Raw genomic sequence first — 24,413 nt, forward strand, 5'->3', positions numbered from 1 at the left:
GGCTGGAAGCGCCTGGCAATAGAAGTGTTTGTAGGTGTCCCGCTGTGTGCTGAAGAGACGGGTTGAACACAGCTGTGTTCCACATCTAGGAAAACCTTTCTAAAGCTGGTGTGAGTTCATGGCCAAGTCTTCCATCTTCCACAAGAGCCCTCCTGATATCATAACGTAGCATCATGTCTTACTGCTGCATAATGGGATTTTTCTATAGATCCCATAGATTCTATAGACTCGTGATACTAGCCTGTTACAGCTGGGATTAATGCTTGGCAAATGTTTTGTTGCTGTCTCACCCATCTCTTTAATCACAGTGCAGCTGATTTTCTTGCTGGGTGGGAAAAACTTCTTTGGCTGTTGTTATTTGCTTTACAAGGGGAAAATGCCCGATAATACTACAGATACATGTGTTCAGTTTCACTCTGTAGTGAAACTACATGAATTCAGCCAGTGAAGCACAACTGCTGTCCTGCAGCTTTTCTGCTGGGGAAGTCTCTAGAATGGTGTACTGTGTTCTTGAAGAGGAGCTTAAAGCAGCGCTGGACTCATGAAAAGAATGGCTCAATTCCTTGGGACTCGGTGCAGGAGGAAAAGGCATCCTGGTGTTGTTCACCATGGTTAGACTTCTTCTGTGTCTGACAGATTGTCAGGAGACTGTTCAGAACTTCCTCCAGGAGACAGGAATGGAATAGCTGCTCTGAAAGGTGAGCTGTATCATGTGCAAAGTGGTGGTTTTGCTACTAGGAAAGGTTTTCTCTGAGCTGCTGTTCTGGCCTGTGATGTTGCTACTAAAGTAATTGTGAATGTTCATTCTGCTGCTGCTCTCAATTCTCTTTTGTTTTTCTTGGGAAGGCTGAAAGTCATGTGTTTCATGTTCAGTGTTTGAGATATTTAGTGAAACAGGGACTCATGTGGAGCAGAAAATAGGCCTAGAATTCAGAGTGAGCACAATGGAGCAGCGAGGCAGGGAGCCAGAAGCAGAGCACAGAACTGGAGCATTCCTTTTTAGTTACCTTGATCATTATTCAGGTATGAATTTCCTAAGCTGCTGAACTGAAGGGCTTGTGTGGATGTTCAATCCCTTCTAATTGTAGGATGCTCTGTCATTTCAGCTGCAGCTTGGTAGATGGAAAGCTTAATTCCTGATGGCGTATAAAGCAGAAAAGCAGTTTTATCCCCCAAGTTACCATGGGGTTGGACAGGGCACACATGCAGTAAGTTGATGGCCATGTGGAATAGCAGTAAGCTGGCATCAATTCAGAGGTGTGGTTACAGTTATTTGTCTAATTGTTGCTGGGGTTTAGAAACCACCGCAACTAAAGGAAAAGCAGTAACAAGAAAGGAGCTGAAATAATGGTTATTTGAGCAAGTTTTGTTTCTTTTAGGGTTGTTGGAGTAAAGTCTGGACTTCCTAGTGAAACCCATGTTAATAGCAGTTTCCTTATGAGAAATTGTATATATTTAAAGAAAGGCAAATCTATTTCTAGTTCAAAACAAATAAATGGATTAGCTTTTTTTCTTTTTTAAGATTGAAAAAGGGAAGAGAAGGGAAGAGTAATGGATCACCTGTAAGCAATTCATGCACAAAAAGGAGCAGTTCCAGGAGCAAGGTAGGCAGACAGCACCCAGACTGCACTGAAGAACCAAACCCTTTCCTCCAGCAGTTGGCTGTTACCTGTCCTGCTACAGCTGGGAGTCAGTTAATGAAAAATGGACTGCAAATGCTTGAGCTTCAATCAGTACCTGGCTTAAGCAGCATTTTAAAAACACTTGTAAAAGTAATTCTTGTAATTCTGATTTCTGTAAAGAATATTTCAGAAATAGGAAGAGAAGCTACACTATTTAAGACTATGACTTAAACAGAGGCAAGAATAGTAATTTTTTTAGAGTGAGTAGTTAATGAAGCGCTGCCCCGTTACCTGACACCCTGAATGTCAATGTCTGGCTGAGGTTCTTGTGATTAATTACATCGTGTGCCTCGCAGAACCCAGCTATGTGCTATTTTGGTGTTTGTGCCATCAGATCAGCCCGAGCCTTTGACAGATGCACACTGGGTGTAGCTTTTGCTCTTATGAAGCTTTTTTTCCACACAAGCCTTATTATGAGTTCTTTATTGAAAAATACACTTGCAGTATTTTCATACAAATGAATGGAAATGGTACAAAATAACAGAATTGTCTGACAAGTTCATAAATATTTCTACAGAAACATCTACACCACTGCTCCACTTCAGCCCTTCTTACACAGGTAAGAACTAAAGATGCTTTTATTTTACCTTAATTGATTTTACTGTGGAATTAAGTCTTAAATCTTTCCATTATTCAAAGGAGCAGGAATGAGTGAGAACGTGGAGCTTTTAAGTTCTGCTTCCTTACAAAACCTTCTGGCATCCGTGTGTACTAAATTTTACAAGTACAACAGCATTGTCCCCAGTTGTCATTAAAGATGAGTGAACTGGCACAGGGCAGTAGTTATTAGGAAAGGTCTAAGCATACCAACAGGGCTGGTATTGTAGAATTGATTAAAATTTAAACAATTAGTATGTCTAATTAATATACGCACTGCTTTCTTATACCATTAGCAGGGGAGAGATTTCTCCCAGGCAGCCTGATTCTGTCCATTAAAAAAAAAACCCAGAACCTCTTCCTTTGTCCTTTATAACCACTCCAGAAGCACAGTGTGCATCTTGAGGAGACTAAGGCCACCTTCCTTCTACTGAGGAAGGGAGGTTCCTGGTTCTGACTCTCAAGTAGAGCCAGCTGAAGAAACAACAGAGATGTATAAAATTCCTTGACCAAAGCCCACGTCCCTGGCCTCCTGCATTTGTTACTGCATGCACGTAACGTTAAAATGAATTCTTAATGCCATTTGCTGAAGAAGGGGAGCTGTGGGATGTCACGTTGAAAATAAATACAAGAATTGGATTGTTTCCGTGAAGAAAAAAAGGCTGAAGTCAGCCTTTAAAAAGATATTCACATTTAGAAAGTGCCATTGCAAATATACAGCAACACTAATCTGCCTTAAAAACGATGCTTCACAGCCCTATCCAAAGTGCCACCTTTTGAACACGAGTTCACCTTAGAACATTGCACAGCTAAAAATGATGCGTGAATGGAGTTAGCTACTTCTATACAACAAGGTGCCCAAATGTTAAAGCAAAACAACGTGATGGATTTGGGGGCACACAAAGCATCCTGAATACAAAAAGAATCCATTCGGACAGCTTCCTTCAGCGCTCAAAAAGCTTATTCCTATCTTCCCTTTCCAAGCAGAAAAGGCTGGATGTTGCCAGACTATTGCTTATAAATCATTCTTTTTATGGCAGTACTTAACATTTTATTTTTTCCTTTTTTTTTTTCCCCCAGAGGACACATTTGACTATGAGTGCCTTGGTACAACGCTCCCATGTTTGATACATATACAACTTCCTATTCCAAAGCTGAAAATGGTCAAGCATTGATGAAAACACTGTAAGTACACTGGTTGAGCAGATGGATTTAAATACCTGTTACAAGGCAGAAAGCTGTATGAGGGATACATTCTCCAAGCAATACAAAGCTTTGAACTGCCTTCTGAAGCCAAAGCCAGCAGGTAGATCACTTGCCTTCTGATCAGCTTTACAACAGACAGAGTGGAACTGCAGAGTTCAGAACGCATCCTCCCCATCCCCTGGCACTGGGGAAGCTCTGGCAGGCAGAGACTCTACAGCCCAGCAGGGACTGGTCAGCATGGCCTGGCAGGAGGAGCCTGATGCCTGTGCGGTCCTGCTGAGTCCGTGGGATGCTCTGAGCTGGCAGCCTGGCACAGCAGCACAGAGGTCCTACCTGTGCTGAGCCCCTGCCCTCAGTGGGACCCTCGGTCGTTGGCTACATCTTGCAGGCGGCGTAACAGAGCAGTGTGGTTTTCCTGACAGATCCGCTTCGCTGGCGCTTCACTGTCATCTTCTAAGAGAATGCCTCTCTTCTTTGTTGGAGTTTCTCCTGTTCTAATCATGCTGTTAATTTCCTTTAGCCTCTGGGGAGAGGTGGAAAAAACAATCTCATTATTGTAGCAACCAAAAAAGTGATGTTTTTGCTTGTCCCGTTACTGCAGGCTTACAAATGCCTTATTTTTGGAGCTGTGTACTGTACAGTGCTTTCTGTAACAAACTAACCCTTTTGACCATTGTACTGGTCCCACTACTGGAGTCTTTATCAAGGCTTCTGTGTAAGATTTTTGATGCTCTGCTGGTGCACATGGAGCTGGAAGGCCTTCCTGCTGTAGTTATGACATGTTATCTTACACCACAGGTACAGAATTCCTATCCTGAGTGAAGACATTGCTTGGAGAAGGCTTCTACTTAATGGTGGATGACTGGAGGTCATGGGATTCAGTCTGTTCCATGTTCGCTTGGTGAGTCTTTTTGTGCTAAGAGACCTTTTGCCTCACTACGTAGATAAGAGGGAATGACTACTTCATGTTTGACTCTTAGGGCCTTCATGCCACACACCCCATCTTGTAGTGTCACTGATGTACCTTCTGGCTCTTTCATGTGCACCATTACCAAGAGTAGCTTTTAAAAGTACACAAGTATCTTGGATACCTCACTGCTCTCCAGCTTCTTAGATCTGTAGACTGACAAGCTGGAGACAGTCTGGTGACAGAGTACAACTTTAACAGTGTACACTAAAAGGAGTGTTGAGCAGTCTTTTCTAGTCTAACACATCCCAACAGAAAGGGCAGAACTAAGGATTTATAAAACCAAACTGAACGCCTTTAGTTCTTACCTTGGATGGGCTGCTGCTGAAATAATAGAATATTTTCTCTCGATGAGAGGGAGCGGGCACATTTTTGTGTGGTGAGATGTACACCGGGTGGTTCTGAGACAGCTGGACTCGGCGAGGAGAGCTGATTCTCACAAAGGGGTAGGGAGAGAGCGGAGGAGAATCTGTCTGCTCAGGAGGAAAAAGAAAACACTCATCTGCAATGTAATCTCAGTGAGCCACCTGCAGTACAGTTGGTGTAAGCTGGTCATCTTAAACACAGTGTAGATCTTTTTTTTTTTCTCCACTACAGCCATAGCTTTCCTTAGAACATGGCAGGATTTGTCATACAGCCAGGTATTTTACTCCTTTTTAACTATATCTGAGGCTGGTGGACATTGCTTGGTGCTGCATATTTCTGTGAGAGGAAACAGCAACTAGGCAGCAAAAGGGCTTAATATTTCAGCACCAGGTTATATCCTTGAACTGGAATTTTTGTCATAAATATTCCTTGAATTCACTTTCCTTGAGATGAGGTTAGTGAAGAGCATTTTACCAAACACAGTAAAATAAGATCTATTTACTATCAAAAAAGCACAGCGCTTTCTTACCCCATTTGAAGTATATTTCAGGGCAAATTCTTTAATCTGCTCAATGTAGACGCTGTTGTAGAACTGTATGAGGTCTCCTCGTTCTTCCTCCTCGGTATCACTGTTTGCACCGGTCAGACGGGTGGGAGTAGGAGGAGCACTGCTGGGGTGCGGCACAGGCAGGGTGCTGCTGGAGCGCATCACGGGGCTGGAGTCTCTGCTTGCTGAGGAGAGAAGCGCACAATCCTTTACCACCCTGCTCTGTGCATCTCCATCCCCAGTAGGGCCCAGGTGTCTGCTGTCAGTGCTGCTGGTCCTGCTTAGCAGCTTCTCTGACAGCAGACAATCAAATTGCGGAGTATTGCTACAGAAACGCTTCATTTCTAACAGCTTATTGGATGAGCTGAAAGTGATTTTTCTGTAGAAGCTGAGCTAAAATTCCATTTCTCAGGCATTTCCCCTATTTCCCTTGTTGCCAGCTGGCACAATTTCAGTTAAGGAATGTCAGTCTTTCTTTCAGCAAATGGTAGAAATATTTGGGTGGTACTTTTCAATGTGGGAAGCTGTGGAATACATGATATTTTTGTTCCTCCCCTCCTTGCCAACTTTCTGTGACAGAAAACATTAAAATGTACATTTATGCTGTCATCTATTAAGTGCCTTGAAAGCTGGCTGTAAGAATACGCATGCTCATCTTCTTGCTTTACTGTGCAAAATTCACTCAAGGAAAAACCTGTTAGTTCAAATATCAAGGAAAAGCTCTTTGCTCTACAGAGACGTGGGAGGGGCTGGTGGTGGTTCTTATCTCTGAAACCAGCCAGATACCACCTCCCTGCTGGGCTACTAAAAGAAACTGCTGCAGCTCCATGACTGCAGTAAGGAAGCAGCTATGGGCATGGGCTGCCACTGATCTACTTTCACTCTACATCATGTTCTCTGGCATACAAATTTACCTGAGGAGTTGAGGCTGCCTCTGTAGTGCACTCTTAAAGGAAACACACACAGTGACAGACTCAAAACGGTACTGACAAAGCAGGTGCAATGATATGCTTCACTTAGCAGCTCTTGTCCGTTGTCAGTACGTTCCTAATTGTAGCAAAGTTTATCAAAGAAGGAACTGTTTCATGTGTGGGTCTACGATCTGTAATCCAACTTGTACGCTACCTGTACTGTTTTGTGGGATTAAAAGTAAACGCCTGGAATTTGGAAACACTCACTTCTTTCTTTACTTCTCTCCTTACTTCTGTCTGTAGGTGAGTTCTGCTGGCTGCTGCCATCACTGCTGCCAGACTGGCGACGACATCTCCTGCCTTTTATCAGGACGCTTCGATAGACCTGCAGGGAAATGAGAGCATAACAGTAAGTGTGATTGGATGTGCAGTTACACAGCCTGGAAGCAACACTGAATCATACATCTGCTTTTTGGAGCACTGCTTGACATTGCATTGTTTTCTACAGGGGAAAATGCAGGCAGCCTCCTGACTGTTATCCAGAAGGCACTGTCAGTGTAGGTTGTAAGCAAAGGTATTTTAAGTTACAGGTACAGTTGAACAGCAGCAGCTTTCAGTACTGCAGGATTTGGGTGTGACTGTTGTATTTAAGGGTAGTGGCTCAGAGAATGCATCACTTAATATTAAATCTTACATAGTATTAGATGATGTCATATATTAAATGCCTCAGTTCTGCTTTGGGAACAGAGAGATTTTTGACTGTACTTACGTGACTCTTGGCTTGTGGTTGTGTCCGGTAGCAGCGCATAATGTTCTGAAAGGACCTGTCTTCCTTAGTAACCTAAGAAGAGAGAGTATTAGTTCTTCTCTGGTGGTTTTTTGTTGGTGTTTTCCCTCCCTGTTTGGTTTGTTGAGGTTGTTTTTGTGGGTTGTTTGAGTATTCTCTGGCCTACCGAGCCTTAAAAAACACACTGTTTTTATTCAGCTTACCTTAGCCATTACGTAGATAGCGCACATCAGCAGCTGATCCAGATGCCTGTCCATCATGATTTCAGGGCAGTGCATCAAGGAATATTCAAAACATGTCCAGACTTTTTTCCGCAGCTCATCAGATATGTCCAGTTTGACAGAGAGATCCCGCAGACGAACACTAGCTAAATGATAGACCTGTAGGAAAGGAGACAGCTAAATGATACACCTCTAGGAAAGGGACCACATCTACCGTGCTTGTCTTGTCCAAACTGAGCTCTAACTTGGATGTGAGTGCTTTGTAGAAGCCATGCAAGTGATAAACTAATGACAAGTACTGAAATGAGCTGCTTTTGCTTACAAGATTAAGACACTGCTATACTGGTACTGATGCTACAAAAGCATTTGTTTTTGAATTCTGCAGTTATCTGGAAATACAGAAACCTCTGTATTGATTAAATATTTCCAAAGTAAATTTCTCTTTCTATAAGAGCCTGAAAGAAGATGGACACGTTTAAGCAGCTGCTGGCCACAGATGTCAATCTGCTTGCCAGCTGGTGACAGCCGTACTGTTCATCTACCCTGACAGCGAGGAAGCCCTGTGCAGGAACACAGCTCTTCAGGTATGCATCTGATCAGACAAAACATGTTATCTTTGAAGCTAAATATTCTCTTATTAATATTAGCAATAAGGGGATATTTTAATATCACAGGAGAGCTACCAAAGATATTAAAATATCACAGAAGAGCTACCAAAATACAAACTAAACAAAGCACGAATTAGGCTGAAAAGTACCTTTCTAAAGAAGAGGGAAAGCGAGCCCATCTTCCGGGACCGAGCAGCTGTGGCAGCAGTGAGGGGCTGGGCTGGCCTTGGCTCTCCAGAGGTGATGTGCTGAACAGTGACCTGTCCTGGGAGCTGCAGCGCTGCCCCCGACATCTGAGTGCTCAGGGGGCCTGTGAGAGCCTGGGCGCTGAGGGGCTGAATGGAGCCAGAGACTGCCTGCGGCTGGGCCCCAACATTGACCTGCACTGGGAAGAAAGTTATTCCTCCATTTTCATTGGCGATACCTGTAATTTAAGAAAAGAGTCTGACATAAGAGCGAGTTGTAGGGGGTTGTTTAGTGTGGATGGTGTTTCCTGTTACAGCTTTTTCTTAATAATTCAGTGTACCTTACATTAATTGATTATAATTTGTAGTATATTATAGATAAGGAGACAAGAAGATAACGGAATTGAACTAATCTTTAATTATAACATCACTTTCTTCCAGCTGAGGAAGCAAAGCTCACTGAAAAAGTTGCTAATACAGAGTCACTGAGCATCTTTGTGCTGTCTCTAAATTCTGCTCATCTATTCATACCTTCTTAAGCCTGCTTTCCTGCTCTGGATGTGCTGTTTCCCCCACATCCCCTTACAGGATATTGGACAGAAATCAGCCTGATCTGACAGCAGCTTTTCTCTTACCTTGTACAGGTATGGTCACAGTTTGCCCATTATTGGCTGTCACGGTGGCAGTTGCTACTGTAACCAATGTCTGGCCAGGCACTGGAGTTACTGACACGGTGTCAGGGTTCACATTCTGCACAGGCACCGTATTTACCACGGGCTGCTGGGCAACTCTGACTGGAGTTGAGGTGTCGGAGGGATTATCGTTATCGACAAACAGCCTCCTCCTTGTAGGATGCGCTGTAGGAGAGCTGTATCTGTCATACAGGGTAGTGGGGGAAGATGAAATGCCTGTGGGTTTAAAAAACAAAAAGAAAACAATCTTGTTGTAAAATCCTTTATTATACAAATAGATAAAAAAGAAATCTGATGAGACCTCAAAGATGACAACTGGAAGCATTTAAAATTAATGTCTACATCTGTGGCTCACACAGATTATGAGATTATTTGATCTCATGTAACATGGCACTGAGTAGCTTTTTCTCAGTGACTGTGTTATGCTTTAGTTCCTCTGTAGAAAAGCCTGAAGCCTCACAGAGCTGAACATACATTGGAGCTTCTAATCTGGTGTAACAAACTAAGCTGCTGAGCAGAGCAGATGTATTTATACATGTACATGTGTGTACACAGATGGTGTTAATAGACACAAACTCCTGAAACCACTGACACGAGACTGTTCTGATCTGAAATAAGGAAGGTTTCAGTCTTAGACATCTGACTTAACTATGCAGGTTACAACAGAAATAGCATTTACAGGTGCCTGATTGTACAGTAACCACTAGAGCAGCTTCCTTCCTGTATGCCATTTAGATTGTAAATTCAGGGCACGGTGTAGGAGTGATCAATACGTTGTGCTTGAAAAATAGCTCACCTTTTCCCAGGCCTCCACTTTCAGCTCGGACCTCATTTAGTCGTCTTGGTGTCAATGGAGAACTGACAACACTGCTGGCAGCAGATCTCTCAAAGTACTGAGGTGGCATGACCTAAAATAGTTGTACTTTTATCAGTGCAGCTGTAGCACAAATTCAATGCACAGCTGATTTTTAGAACTTCTAGTCTAAACATGTTGAACAGTGAAACTATACAGAAGAAAAATGAAGAACACTGAAAAAATACTGTAACCTTAAACTAAAAACTGTGTAAGTCTGGGCATGCGAAGCCTCTCCTGCAAGAGCTGATGTCCACCCTCCTCCATTCTGTCTGAACAGGAACCCCACGTGAGCCATGTTACACAATACAGAGCAGCGCTCACCTCTTCACAGCTCGGAACTTTGTTGTCGTTATCTCTGATTCTGTCCCACAGGATGGACTCCTGTTTCCAGGCCATGCTTTCCAAGATCTGTTCTTCAATATGATTAAGGTGTTTCACAACTTCCCGACAAAGGCCATCTTCTGCTCTAATGAAAACCTCAATTACCTGTAAAGCAGAGAAGGATGACGTCCATGTAATACTGAATAAATCAGTGACTGAGTATAACCTCTTTGTTTTCATAGATTTCTTCTTACAATGAAATGAGATCCTAACTTTTCAAGGAAGAGACAAGAACAATTGTTAGACTGTGTCAGTGTGGTTCAATTGCCTGGTGGGCTGCAAGTTTATCTTCCCACATAGCAGTGAATGCAAAACAGCTGCAGCAGCAGCTCAGGATCCCTGGTCCCTAGTTCAAGATAGATGACAATTCATTAGTCACTTGGACAAACTCCTGCATTCCACTGATTAACAGCAGTCTGATTTTTAGATGCCCAAGCCAGCTGTAAAGTACTTTCAAGACAAAAAGAGGCAAAGCTAAGAATGAAGTTAGTTCACAATTTAGCATTCGGGTAAAGAGATTATTTAATATAAGTTGAGTGCGCAGGGCTTGATCAACATTTCTAGCTATTAAACACTTTACCTTATAAAAGTGATAAACTGGAATGTCGAATATTTCTGTGATGAAGGGAAAGTTTCCAGGTTGCTTGTATGTGAAGGTGACGATCTCAAGGCAGCACGCCAGCAGGGAGCGATGGAACACGTCTTGCTCCAGTACAGCCTGCAAGAGAGTTGCCCGTTTTAATGCTTCATCTACAGTGCAACAACACAACAGGATCATGCTTTCTATTCTGCCTCCACATCAACATTACCCAGCTTTTAAACATGGGATTTCCCTTTGTACCTGATGGAACAGAAGCCAAATAAAGACATCTTTACTCTTTATAAATTTTATATATCTTTTTTGTTCTCAAACAAACAATTTCTTGTAGTTTTCCTTCCATTCAGGTACACCTTCCAACTACCTGGGAGATTTACTCATTTAAAATAGCAGTATGTAATAAAATATTATAAATATATATAAATATTTCCTTTTTTGTAGATCCAACTTGAAACATAAGGTGCAATTGGAGTAGTTGTCCTTACAGATAAGTCAGCGTCTCCCAGTCTCTTCCTCTCTTGCTCAATGATCGCCTCCAAAACCTTGTAGTAGAGCACCTCAGCACGACGGAAATGCTTGCTGGCCACATCTGTAAACACAAATAATATTGTGAACTGCAGTGAAGGTGTCATCATTCATCTTAAACTACAGTGATAAAGCAGCAGCTTATTTGCTTGTGTGGATTCCTGTGCAGCTGTGACAAAAAGGCACCCTTGAGAGGAGAACAATTCTGAGTGCTTTTCTTTCCTCCCTCCTGTAAAACATCATAGAAATATCATCAAGTCCCTATGATTTATGCCAAGTATGATTATGGAAGTTTATATAGGGTTGAAAGTTGCCCTACTGTAAGACTAGCAGGCAAAGAGAGAAGAAATAGAAAAGACTCTTGTGCTAAAGCACAGCTTCTACATAAGGCAGAGTTTACTTGGAAGAGATCAGTGTTTTTAAATACACATGAATTCCTATTTATGTAAGTAAAATGTTTCCCACCTTTGGACAAATTACTGAACTCTTCTTCAGTCTGCATGCTCTGACAATACACTTCATACATTTCTTTGACTCTGTTTGCAATAGACTGTGAGGGATCTCTGGAACACGCCCTGAAAATACAAGCTAGTTTAAGTGTTCTATTTCTGCTAAGACAAAACACAAATACACACACACCAAAAAAACCTACAATAGGATTAAAGCATGAAGCTGTAAATTATCTTTGATAGACAGCAATGCAAACACACCCACACGTGCCTTGCTGGAAATGCACTGTGAGAAATCCACAGCAAATTCTACTGCAGTGAGCGTCAACTCATCATAAGAGTTTAATACTAAACAATGTATTCCAATGTGAATTAATAAGAAAAGGCTTGAAAAAATTGCAATAGCAGTTTGCTGTTAGTGAAGCTCCAAATTTGGGTGTTGTTATCGCTGTCGATCTCTCAAGGATAAACGTGCAGAAATAAAGACAAGAGCCTTTCTGAAGCTGAATGTCCCTCTGGCTCCTGTTTCACTCCAGACTTCCAACACTTTACCTTTTAAGTTACGCTATTTCACATTTGTTATTATAGTTTCTAACTTTTGTAGCTAAGCATCAAAGTTACCTGAAGATTTGCTCCAGGTTTTCACTGGGGGCATTTTTCAGCCCCGCCAGCATGGTGTGAAGGCGGCTCAAGCTGTACGTTGCTATGGAAATGGGTGTCACATAGGGGTTGCTCTCCTTAATGTACTTGCGGCCAGTGAGGGGGGTCGACATCCGAAGCGATTTAGACTAGAAAGAAAACAAAGTATCTCTCTGTACATTATTACAACACTCCGACCTTGTAAGAGACTTAAAGTGTCAGGTGCTAGAATTGTTTCTTAGCTGGTTACAATATATATCTATCTATGAAAGGAGAGCTGGAATCAAACAACCCAAACCAGTTCTCTCCCAGTAACAACCATCAGCATCAGGTCTATCTGTGGCTTGGATGTCAAATACTAACACAGAAGTGTCTGAGCAGTGACAAAATGACCTCATGCTGAAACGCCACAATTGGACAACTCCTTCTCCACAGGAACATCAAAGGACTGTGCCAGACTCACTCTGTCAAAGTGCTGCTGTAAATTATGCTTCACTTGTACTCGCTCAGCTGTTTCCATTCCTGAGGGTGTATTTAAGCACCGTGTGAGAGTTCCAATTTCTTCATCTGCATCCTCCCCGAGGAATATTCGCTCATCGAGGTTTCCTACTGACAAGACATACTCCTCATAGGCCTTGTTGATGGCTTTGCTACAGGGGAAAAGAGAGAGAAAGCCCTTTAGTTTAGACAGCGCTTTCACTACCTGCTTTCTGACTGAACACACTTCTTGGCCTATCAGAAGATCTCAGAACTTCCTTTTTCTTCCTAACACTTTACATCATATAGAAAAGACCATGGAAACATGAACAAGAGCAGACATCGAGCAATGCTATGCTGAAAAGGCCTCAACCAGCAAAGAGCTGAAACGCCTTTTAATATAATATATAAATAGTAATATATCTATAAATTAACTAGCTAGTATTAGTGATAAGACACAGGTAATAACCCAAAGGGACACAAACGCAGACAAAAGCACAAGTTGACTCACAAGCTGTCTCCAAAGTTTCCAGGATCCAGAAATCCAGTCAGATTTTCATCTTTTCCTTTTAAGAGCTGAAAGAGCAAAGAACGGAGACACGGCAGTCGTTAAAGTTCTGAAGACAACAAGTAGAGAAGCATTTTCTGCATCCTGAATGCACCCACCAACCTTCTTGTCAAAAAGTTTCCGAATGTACGGCTTCCAAAAATGCTCCTTGATGCCTTTTGCTTCTAAAACTAATCCGTAATGTAACGAACACAGCTTTTCAATGATGCAGGGGGGATCAGATGATGTTTTATAATCCTTACTGTGAAAGTCTTCAGGCAGACCTATAGAGAGACAAAGGAAGTACTGTTTGATTCCGAATAGTCATACCTTAGTGAACTCACATTCTTTGCTATGATGCCCATGTAGCCTGAAATTAAAACAGAAAACTATTTTGTCCCCTTGAAAGAAAAGCTGTGCACCCTCAACTGGATAATCTTATCAGAACTGCCTTTCAAGTGACAAACCCAAAGAGCTCAGATATTCAGTGATAAATAGCATTGGTTCTAATAGACAAATGATGAAGCACTTATGAGCTGTAATATTTATTCAAATAAGTTTGAGATAACAGCCCCTGTTCACATCCAAGCCACTACAGGACAGTAAATACAATACAATACAACACAATACTGAAAATGAAGCATACCATTCTGCCTACCGCCCACCTTCATGTCCATTTCAGCAGCCTCAGAGGTTTGTGCAGATTTTAGATAAAGACTTTTTTTTCCCAACATACCTTTAAAATTGGGATTCAGAAGTTCTTTGTGGTTGGGGCACTGGAGAGCATTTCCATACACCAGATCCAAAGCACATAACAAGAGATGATAGGAATTGACCAAGTCATCACTGATCATGGGAAAATTACCTTCAAAACAAGAAAGATAAATGAAGATAAAGAAAGAGAAAGATACAACAGAACTATCAAGATTTGCATTTCCAATCAACAGTGGAGTATTTTAAGCACAGATTTTGGTGACTGGATTGTCAATATCTGGATAGAAACACAGGGAGTAAAACAGACACAGCTAAAACAAAGCACGTATCATTGCGTTTGTTCACCTTTATGTTCAGTTCTCTGATCAGAGTCTATAAATAAGTTCAGCAGATGAGAGCAGCTCTATGGCCACAAGGGTCACTACCTTCCTTTGCAGCATACACCAAGTGCAGGAACAAGACTGACGCTTTCTGACTTGTGAAACCAAACACAAGATGCTGAGGTTTGCAGAAAGATCACGGCGACAAGCCTCAACTTGCTGCTGATGTGTGGTTGCCACGCTAAGGATTACTGCTGGCCCTCAAAACACAGCAAACAAATGGGGAATATTCAATTCCTCCAGTGGTGCACATTTACTTCACATTGTTGTACTGCCACACTTCATAAGGTACCACTCGTCACTTATTAATTTTGCAGTTCATAAGTACTGTAATTGTTTGTCTCATAAAATTAATGGGCTGTTATCAACACTGTGTTCCAGTCCACAAAGTTAATCTGTACGTCTGAAACTGTTTGCCAGTCAACACGTACTTAATGATGACCTGCTTACTCAAACATACCAGCCAACACTCAGCAGGAACAAGACCTGCCCAGACCCCCTGTGCCTGTTCAGGAGCAACTTGCAGCCTATGAAGCAGCTTCTACACAGGACACAGTTGTTTGGTACAGCATCACACCTTTCTTCACATGCCTGCAAAGATCCAGGGATATTGCCAGTGACTTTTCCAAAATGAAGCCTGCTGGCAGCGCTCTGCTTGGTGGTGAATAGAAAGGCTCAGCTGTACAGGACAGAGCTACTGCCAGAAAGTCCATAGTGAGACAACGTACTGCATCCTATCCTCAGAAACAACCAGGGAGATACTGCAGGAAGCCTACACTGACTGACCCTGCAATCCCAAGCAGTCCCACAAGCTCTCCTTTCTCATGAAGTTCTTATAATAATAAAACAACTCCCTGGAAATTACAGAAGGACCAGAATACGACCTAACTTACGTTCAAAGGACTCCCAGTGAACCCATCCTGACCGTACCCGAATCAATTCCTACTGATAACAGACTGTAGATGATGCTGTACAACTGAACAACTTAAGCCAAAAATGCTGGGGAGCTTCACTGCCCCTCATACAAAAGGATTTACTTCCATTCCCTTCTGTCTTTTTCTCCAATCAGTCATTAAAGAAGAAAAATGACTGAAATCCTCAGCTATTCATATCAGCTTTAAGGGTGCTCTTACAATAAAGGCAATACTTGCATGGCAATATACCAGCTCCTCCCTGCTTTGTTTCCAGGGAAGCCTGTTAACAGAGCATTTCACATGTATGATCCAAGGGAATCTGAGTCTTCCAGCCAGGCACTTAGGTGAACAAATCCAAGTGCTACCTGTGAGAGTGCCTTGAAAGTCCCCTCAGCTACAGCCTCATGACACAGTTCTATGTTACAGAACAGAATCCATTATGTATTATCACTGTTGTTGGAGACTTACAAGGAATTTAAAATCATTTTGTTCCTAGGGAACATAAAGCAATAATTTACATTAATTACAACTATCTAAATATGAATTCACTACAACTGTGAGCTGATTTTCTTTTAGTATTACAGCCTAAATCGCCAAAATACAGCAAACCCTGCAGCAGTATTTCAGATAAAGCTACCAGGCTGGCAGGGCACAGTGCTCACCTCAGACAGCTGGGAAAACAAACAGCTGCAGGAATTCAGGTGCATTCGTTCAGACTGCTCCGAGGAGGCACTTTCTTTGAAGGGCCTGCAGCTGGCTCATGGTTACAGACTGATACAGATTAACAAGAAGGGGTTTGTGGTATTCAGCCCCTTTCAGATCTCTTACCTTTCGCATGAACAAACAGCACCCAACAGAACTGGAAAACTTCAGTCACTGTGCACGGCTGTCGCCTTTGGGGGGAAAACACAAGAAGCTCAATGACTTACAATGGACAGACATCCCATCGTTCTCAAAGAGCTGCTTTGCTACAGAGCAGCTAAAATCTGAACCGTGTCCCTCCCCCTCAAAAAATAACAAAAGTAAGAACTGGTCTGAAATAATGCAGTGGCTGCTCAGAGCTTCACAGCAGACACAGCTGAAGCCTCAGCCAGCAGCGATTCAAACATCACCAACAGAGCAGCACACGTGGGATGCCTTCTGAAGTACTGTGAGCAATGTAAGCACGTGTGCACGTCCTGCGAGGCTCACATCACACAGCACGCTGGGTTTTATAAGCTGTTTGCTCACAGACCTCACCTACACACTTTGCTGAAGTGTTTTGTGTTTTTGCATAGAATTTTACATACTATGGAGAATTTTGCACTACAGCTGTTTACCAACACCAGGTTCCTCCGCTAGTCGTAACCATGATGCCCTCCTGTCCATCAGGAGTCCTGTACCCACCTTACTACATACTGAAGTTGGGAATTCTTTCATTCAGGCCAAATTCACTCACAGTGAGGTGTTGTTCTCAATTTCTGCAGTAGTTTTATCAGCCTGCACACATTTCTTTGGTTACTCCACCAGGTTATGTAAGGAATGGTGTTAAATGTTAAAAGCTTAGACGTTTCACATAAGAATTTGGAATGGATAATTCTGACTTAACCTTCAAACTGAGTTCCCACTCTGCTATGCAAACAGACTAGTAGGGCTCACTCAACTAACTGCAGAACCGTACATGTGCTGTAATGAAGGCCAACAGACCAACTCTGGTACCATAGAGAACCACTAAGGAAGTAAATTAAAATACAGATAGAACAACCAAACAGCTTCTTGTAACAGCAACAGCTGAACATCAGTCTGGACATAACAGAACCGTACCTCTGTTTCCTTCCTCTCTGCTGACGGGGTTGATCTTCCTGAGGGTATCTGAAAATGTCCTGAAAAATGGGCTCGTACTTCTTAAAAATCACTGCAGAAACAGTGAAGTTTCTCTCCAGCCTTTCAGTCCTTTCTCGGAACTGGGAGGGCAGGTTTGCCATGTCTTCCCATTTCTTCATCTTGTTAAAGAACTCAATCAAGCTGAAGACATTGAACAGGTTAGAGCTCAGAGCGTTGGCTTTTGTTTGCTCCTATTCTCACTGCATTTGTTTTGCAGAAACACTCTATAAACATACATTTATATACAGCAAGAGTACAACTAAAACTTTCCAAGCTACCTGTAAAAGCAGCACTGCAAACACGATGATTATAGTTTGAAGTGTTCAGAGCCAGCTCCTCATTTACAAACCAGGAAGAGCTGAGACAGCTCAGAGACAACCACCCTACCTGTGTGAGCCACAGCACACAGATCCCCAATGTATAAACTCAATATAACAAATCTATATAACAAATATGTATAACAAATCTAACAAAGACATCCAGACTTCGTTCTTAATTTCTGTGTTCCTCAAGGTGCTTTAAATTGGTTAAACTGAGTTACCTTTGCTCGGAGCAGCGCAGAATGCGGGTCAGTGATACATAATTGCCCTCGACTGTCCCCCTGCTGACGGTGGGGATGGCTTTCCTGCAGGCCACATAGAGGGCACATGCCAACCAGTGCAGCTCGTTGCCCTGCAAAGCAGAACACGATGCATGTCAACCCTCTGTGAGCTGCTGGGCACCGAGACATGGAGCACATTGCCACAAATGGACTGCGGCAGTAACAGCACCAGGGCCGCCTCCTTGTTCTGCAGTGCCCACGGCTGCACAGCACATATAGAGCATATAGAGCATATAGGGCATATAGGGCATATAGAGCATATAGAGCATATAGAGCATATAGGGCATATAGGGCATATAGGGCATATAGAGCTGACAGCAACAGGGCAGCAGTGACACCGTGTGATGTGCGGTGTGAAACGTCATGGCACGGCTCGGCCATGGGGTCACCGCTGCCCTTCATAGCGATGTTCTGCACTGATCTGACACTAACAGGAGGAAATAAACAACATCCAGCTTTCCTTTTTATCTAAACGTCCTTCTGTGCTCAAATGCGGGATGGCACAAACACGGTTCCGCGTCTCTTACACAACACAACACAACAGGGGCTACAAACACGAGTGGATTCCAACCAGCACAACCGACCCTCACTCTCAGACTGAGGAACCACAACATCCCGCCCCGCTGCCCCTCAGCGGCCGCTCGTGTCGGCACGAGGCCGTTACCCCCATTTACACACACACACATATATACATACAGACATACACACACACACACTCAGACCCCGCAGGCCGCCCCCCGCGCACCTCCAGCGTGTAGTTGCGCTTCATGCTCTGGTAGCTGATCCAGGCCTCGGAGCGGGCTCGCTCGTCCATGTTGAGGCTGCTGCAGAGCTCCTCGTAGCGCTGCCTCGTTTCTCCTTCCTCCGCCGGCGGTGACGGTGCTGTGGGGATCCCCCCGCCGGGCCCCGCTTCACTCTCGGCCTCCTCCCCTCCCGCCATGCCTCGCCCCGTCGCTAGGGGGCAGCGCTCTCGCTTCTCACTGCGCCTGCGCGGCCGCCCCTTGGGGCTGAAGACGCGAGTTCGAATCCCAACGCCCCGGCGCTCAGCCCCGCCCCGCCCGATAACGACATAACAACGCGACGGCGCCGCCTGCCATCCCAGGGTGCAACGGGCGGGGATCGGGGGGACGTGGGGCCGAGTGTCACCACAGGATTCCGCTTTGTTTCTGGATAAGAAACTACAGTTTTGTATCAAAATGTTAAGAAACGTAGTGAATTGAGGCAAAACAACTGTGGTAAAAGCACAACCTTAACTGTGATGGCACCAATAAGTCCCAGTTATGTTCACTAGGGGTGAATGATGATCTTTATCTCCTCAGAAATGAGGTGGGCTCCCAGATAAGGCTCAGGTACAAGGAGAACTGTGCCAGCACAGCAAGAGATGGTACAACCACAGGTATCGCTGTGTGAGAGAAACAACAGCACAGAACGCAGCACAGAACACAGCCCGTGTCCTCCTGGTACTGCTGATGTCAGCCCACCTGCTTGTAGCACAACGCAGATGGAACAGGATAAAGCAGGAGATAACAAGTTACCAGCTCCAGAGTTGCTTTAAGAACTGAAATAAGCTTAAGGCCAAGCTGTGATATGAAATGTCTTCCACCAGTACCAGCACTAAACTGACATTAACATCTCAAATATCTCAAGCCTCCCTCACATGAGGAAATGCCACAAGAGTCCTTACCTGAACAGCAGGGAGAATTCAGAACGTTCTTTCCTTCTTGTGGTATCAACTGAGAGAGCCTGAAGGGAGGTGGGTTAAGAAGACATCAATAGCTTTCATTGGCCTTATTTGAAAGCGCTCTCGCTCCTTTGTGAACTGAAATGTTACAGTGAATGTTAAGCAGAGGTTTTTGGCTTGTTCTTAAAGAAAAGTGAATATTAGGTAAGTTACCCCTTACATGAGGATACCTAACGTGTAAAGTGTTCTTAAAATACTGAGTTAAAATAATCAAACACCGCTCATTCCTTCCAGCAGGCTGCAATTCCAGCAGTAATAAATGCAGTTTACTGACACCACTAAGTTCTAATACGTTTCAGCACCCTTCCTTGATGTAAATAGTCTCTTCATTAAGTAGATCCCATTTATTACTCACAAATTTGATCTAATTAAGCAAACAGAAATTGAACAGATTCTCTTCCTTTTTGAAGGCTTAAGCGGAAACTTCCTACTTGTACCACAGGAGTAAAAGCTGCACAAGCCCCAAGAAGCTGATGAAGCAAACACACAAGTATCAGTTAGGGTGGCTGCTTCTGCACAAATACTTACAGATATATACACACACAGGTAAGTATATTTATATATGTGTATGTATGTATGTATATATATATATATACACACACACATACATACACACACACATACATCTACATATATGGTTAAATCTGTGACAGCTCTCTAATAGACCTGCTAAAAACAAATGAATATATATATATATATAGTTAGGGGTTCTGCAGGGCTTTAAGGAGAACACAAATACAAGGCACATATACATACGTGCATTTTCATCACATAGATCTGAGAAAAGAAGAAATTGTAAAGGGACACATAAGAAGGATACCACAATTGAAGCACAATGATATACTGAAAACAAAGCACCTGAGAACCAGCAGATAATTCACATTCAGGAGAAGCATCCGTACCCTGCATGAAATAAATGAAAGACAGTAAGTGCCGCGTCCAAACGTAAAGGTTCAATAAACACATAAAAACACAGAGTTTTGTAAATAAAAACCCCAAAAGACAGTCCACTACCACAGCGCTCACCCTGGAACATAATATACATCGTTATTTCATATTAATTCAACATTTTACCAGAACCTTGACTGTACTCTACTCCCTAACCCACAACTACACAAGTGCTGCTGCAGCATCAGCTCCTTTTGTTTGTAAGATAGCAGAATTACAGGAAACCGATTGAAACTGATTCCCAGTACAGATATTCAAAGTAAACATTTGGCTCTGCATACAAACAGACATCCTAGCTTTCATTTTTTGTACATTCAAGAGAGTAATTTCACTTTCAGACCTTAGCACTGAAGCTCAACATTTGCTGCTCCAAGATTCATATCTGACCTTTACACAGTGTTATTTTTTTACATATTGAGGCTGACATCATGGGTAGTCAAAGAATATGTTTAATAAAAAATAATTAAACTTCCATTTGCTCTATAGAACATCATAGAAAGTAATTCAATAAATTACAAATGACTTTTTAAGACGCTCGTTCAACTACAGAAAGCAAATTCAGACTACACAGAACACAACTGGCAAATATTGCAAATGTCCAAAAGAAAAACTGGACTAAGACTTGGATCATGAAGCTTGAAACAAGGGATAGAAATACAAGGCAATAACAGCTAAGGTTCTTTTAGTAACTACCAACACACACTTTATCATCACCTCGGATATCCTTTTAATCTTAACTTCAGTATTAGTGTAATTCTACTGAGGTTTCCTTATAACCCTTAACTTTATACAACCATTTTTGCATATAGTCTTGCTGACAGTGGGACATTTTTCCCCTTCTGGTTCAAACTGATGAAAAATAAACCCAATATATTATGTTCAAGTCTACACCAGCCTTCATTACTTGGAACTATAATTGCCTTATTACATAGAAAGAATCACTAGAATGGTAACCAAACTCACTTGAGCATAATTAGGAAAATACTTTATTTCATAAATCTGATATAAATTAGGTTTTAGCCACAAGATTTAAGATTTCTTTTGTGGGGGAAGGGTGGGAAGTGATGGTATAGTTGATGTGCTCCATCAGCAAACTAAGTTAACGACTGTCTGTAAAACTTTGGCTATTTCATAGATGCATCCTAGTTAAATAAAAGTGCTATATTACAAAGGGCTAAGTATTAAATACGCAATACTTCTTTATTTTATTCCCACGATGAAGAATTGCTACCCCCTTCTCTTGGCAGTTTTGAATTCTCACTATTGCTAAGACACTGCATGAAGGGCCGAAAGATCAGAATACTATTTGGGAGAATACGTAACCAGCACAATCCAAATGGGACTTGTAAAGTCGTGTATGACATGTAACACTGCTTCTATAATGGGGTTATTTCGCACATACAAACTTAGATTTCATTGGTAAAGTTCTCGGTTAAAAAAAAAACAAAAACAAACAACACAGTTGTTTTACTGTACAAGCAAGCAACAGAACTATATCAAAATATACAGTTTTGCTTTTTCTTTTTAAATTTATCCCTTTGTAAAGCTTTTTCAATGACTCCTACTAGTACCTGTATCTATTTTCTCTTAACACTTGCCTTTTCTTGGACCGCAAATGCTGTAACAAGGGTCAATTGAAATCTCAGTCAGTTGAGAACTTCTGTAAATGTGAATCTGGGCCTCTACTGTGTCACAGTAATAGCAGCTTAAAAAGAAGGAGGAATCAGATCACACATCAAATGTTAGACAGATTTTATATAGTAAAGGGTTCTAAGGTTTTGGACTTCAACAGATGCCTTATGGCCTGTTACTGTGGTTTCTAGGAATAACTTGTCTTCCTTACTATTCAAAGTGCTTTCTTTTTTTTTTTTAAGTGGGTAACTCAGCATAACATATGAAAAGTGATATCCCAATAATGATTTGGGGTAATATTTTCTATTTAGTCAGATTTAAATCTGCAGAGAAGTTTAAACTCAAAAGGAGTTCAAAACTATCTATACTTTATTTACCATTATTAACTGGTAACTCCAGGAGGTTTTATGACATAAAACACAAATAGAAATCTACACAAACAAAGCAAACAAACAATTTTTACATGAAGTATGCAGTGTTGAAAGGTCTTTTCAGTGGCACTTTATGACAGTTTTGCCTTTTCCGAGTCTTGGGGCAACTACTCCTCATTTTGGGACTTCTAATTCTGCAGAGGGAGCCCAAAACTTTGCAAAGGTGTAAACTAAATAGATCTACGTGGTGCCAAGTAGCGTGAGACAAGACCATTTTTGGGTTGATTTCCCCTTACTGCTGTCACAGAGAACAGTCGCAGTGAGGGGGAAAGAACCCACTAACAGTCGTATCTCAGCTCAGATTTTAACATGATATACAAGATGTCTTTAGAAAACAAAACAAAACCTGAAAACAAGTAATAGAAACCAATGTAAACTTCCTAAACTAACTCAGCTGAGGTAACAGGTAGCCAGTTTAATTGGCTGATTGGGAAAAATTTATCTTCTTTTAAACACACTTGTACCTGAATTGGAAACAGCAGTGCATCACAACACTAGAGCATTTTCATGTAATTAAAGCAATGGATGGTGATGTAGATTCTACAGCTTTCATGACATTCATTAGCTGCCCAAATTATTGCTGAGTTTTGATCTGTAAATTATAAGTGTCAAGGAGGCTGTAAAACTATATTCAAATTAAATCAATAATATGCATAAAGTATTCTGTGTTCACTGCAAATATATTAAATATACAGCTCTTTCTTGAGCATTATTTTCATAAAATTAACCCCCCAACAAAATTATAATGCCTTTTGTTGTAATTTTACACCATTGTGTATTTGATAGTACATACAAGTTCAGAAACTCATGAACTTCAGGAAATATTACATGCAAAACGTCTCTGAAAGCAGTTTGCACTTCTAAACAAATACTGAAATGTTCGGTCAGTAAATCATTGATGCACTCAACACTGGGTTATTTACAATGAAATAATTAAAGAATAAATTCAAAATCAGTTCATAATTTAAGTGCAGAGTCTGGGGTCAGTCTTCATCACTAGAATCTGAATCCTCGGATGAAGACGATGTACTATCAGATCCAGATGAAGCATCTGCTTTCTCTGAACCTTCATCTGTGCTGTTTTCATTGTGAGAGCTTGGCTCTGTTCCCCCTTTGTCTTCCTGATCTCTAACCCGAGAATTTTCCTCCTTTTCTTCTGTAGGCTTGGCTGAGCCCGTGTCATTACTTTCACTGTTCTGTACATCAAAAATATTAGACTGAGACAAAGCTGGGATATGAAGATTAAGGCCTGGAGTGAGAAGCATCCCTGGATAAAGTATGTTGGACAAAAGTAATGGGTTAAGAGAGAGAGGATTGGCAGCTGCAGCAGCAGAGGATGTTGAAGGAGAGCTTGAAACAGAGTTTTCACCACCAGTATCTGTATTTTGGTCTTCTGTCCTTTCTTTCTTTATATCCACCTCTTTCAAATCACTTCCCTTTTTATCCTCTGAAATAGATTCCGTAGACTTTGTCAGAAGTCCTCCCATGCCCAGCAAGTTTGGTAATCCAGCCATCCCTGACAGCAGCATGGGGAACATGGCAGCCATGTTCTTCGCTTCTCCTCCAGTAGTTAAGCCAGCTGGCATTCCAATCAACCCTGCCGTTACTTGCAGTGACTGCAGGTTTTGCAGGTTTTGTTGTAAGGCCTGAAGACTGGACAGATCCACTCCCGGGAGCAATCCGTTGGTGAGCAGAGGGTTCACTGATACACTTGCAGCAGTGGCAGCAGCCGCAGCCGCTGTTGCCTTAGCAATCTCACTTTTGGGGCGCCTTCCCCTCCGGCTGACTTCTTCCCGTACAACAGGCCCGGTGAGAATACGGTCAAACATAACTTCTGGAAGAAATCCCTGCAAGAGAAGCAGTGTGAATCTTAATGTCTTCATAGTTCACCTTAGCCATAAACTTCAGAACAAACAATAAAGACTCAAATGCAATTCTATTAAAATGA

The 24,413-nt window shown here is 42.2% G+C and overlaps 2 protein-coding genes and 2 long non-coding RNA genes across 23 annotated transcripts in view; 1 reads left to right on the top strand and 3 right to left on the bottom strand.

Annotated features, from left to right (window-relative positions):
* The first annotated feature begins 563 nt into the window (after positions 1–563).
* Positions 564–10,171, top strand: LOC107319082 (uncharacterized). Of its 6 annotated transcripts, none has more exons than XR_014947757.1 (8): positions 891–1,023; positions 1,107–1,208; positions 1,523–1,604; positions 2,200–2,241; positions 3,360–3,464; positions 4,284–4,386; positions 6,580–6,685; positions 7,737–7,874. It is a non-coding gene; the product is annotated as an uncharacterized LOC107319082 (long non-coding RNA). The 6 variants fall into 6 exon arrangements; XR_014947759.1 differs by having other exon boundaries at positions 1,533–1,604; XR_014947762.1 differs by lacking the exons at positions 891–1,023; positions 1,107–1,208; positions 7,737–7,874 and adding exons at positions 564–698; positions 9,998–10,171.
* RBL2 (RB transcriptional corepressor like 2) lies at positions 2,091–18,666 on the bottom strand. 2 transcript variants are annotated; one of them, XM_085551792.1, is made up of 22 exons: positions 18,459–18,666; positions 17,654–17,784; positions 17,053–17,253; positions 16,078–16,142; positions 13,978–14,106; positions 13,365–13,525; positions 13,206–13,270; positions 12,681–12,867; positions 12,200–12,366; positions 11,595–11,704; positions 11,090–11,193; positions 10,587–10,724; positions 9,947–10,111; positions 9,566–9,677; positions 8,713–8,985; positions 8,042–8,316; positions 7,267–7,443; positions 7,046–7,117; positions 6,568–6,661; positions 5,348–5,550; positions 4,761–4,925; positions 2,091–4,008 (listed from the first exon to the last, which is right to left on the bottom strand). In XM_085551792.1, the coding sequence occupies exons 1-22, from the start codon at positions 18,651–18,653 to the stop codon at positions 3,838–3,840; spliced, it is 3,360 nt and encodes a 1,119-aa protein (XP_085407918.1). In that variant the 5' UTR covers positions 18,654–18,666; the 3' UTR covers positions 2,091–3,837. The 2 variants fall into 2 exon arrangements, with proteins under 2 accessions (XP_085407918.1, XP_015729120.2); XM_015873634.3 differs by having other exon boundaries at positions 6,544–6,661.
* A 153-nt stretch (positions 18,667–18,819) lies between these two features.
* On the bottom strand, positions 18,820–20,359 carry LOC146760538 (uncharacterized). The gene is made up of 3 exons (XR_014947770.1): positions 20,275–20,359; positions 19,398–19,456; positions 18,820–18,891 (listed from the first exon to the last, which is right to left on the bottom strand). It is a non-coding gene; the product is annotated as an uncharacterized LOC146760538 (long non-coding RNA).
* A 474-nt stretch (positions 20,360–20,833) lies between these two features.
* CHD9 (chromodomain helicase DNA binding protein 9) overlaps positions 20,834–24,413 on the bottom strand; it is a 78,420-nt gene continuing 74,840 nt past the window's right edge. For all 14 annotated transcript variants that reach the window (XM_032447130.2, XM_085551790.1, XM_032447127.2 and 11 more), the window contains one exon: positions 20,834–24,312. In XM_032447130.2, the coding sequence (XP_032303021.2) occupies positions 23,449–24,312 (864 nt within the window). In that variant the 3' untranslated portion in view covers positions 20,834–23,448. The remainder of the gene's footprint in view (positions 24,313–24,413) is intronic.

This window comes from Coturnix japonica, chromosome 6 (assembly GCF_054131305.1).
Source record: "Coturnix japonica strain WE chromosome 6, WE-NBRP24, whole genome shotgun sequence".
In the NCBI taxonomy this organism is placed as follows: Eukaryota; Metazoa; Chordata; class Aves; order Galliformes; family Phasianidae; genus Coturnix; species Coturnix japonica.

Excerpts from the sequence above, each read along its gene's own strand:
- RBL2 (XM_015873634.3), bottom strand. The coding sequence starts at position 18,653 with ATGGCGGGAGGGGAGGAGGCCGAGAGTGAAGCGGGGCCCGGCGGGGGG. Across the intron at positions 17,254-17,653 it reads CTGCGCTGCTCCGAGCAAAG|CTTGATTGAGTTCTTTAACA; the intron begins GTAACTCAGTTT and ends CAATGTCTTCAG. Across the intron at positions 11,194-11,594 it reads GTTCAGTAATTTGTCCAAAG|ATGTGGCCAGCAAGCATTTC; the intron begins GTGGGAAACATT and ends TTGTGTTTACAG.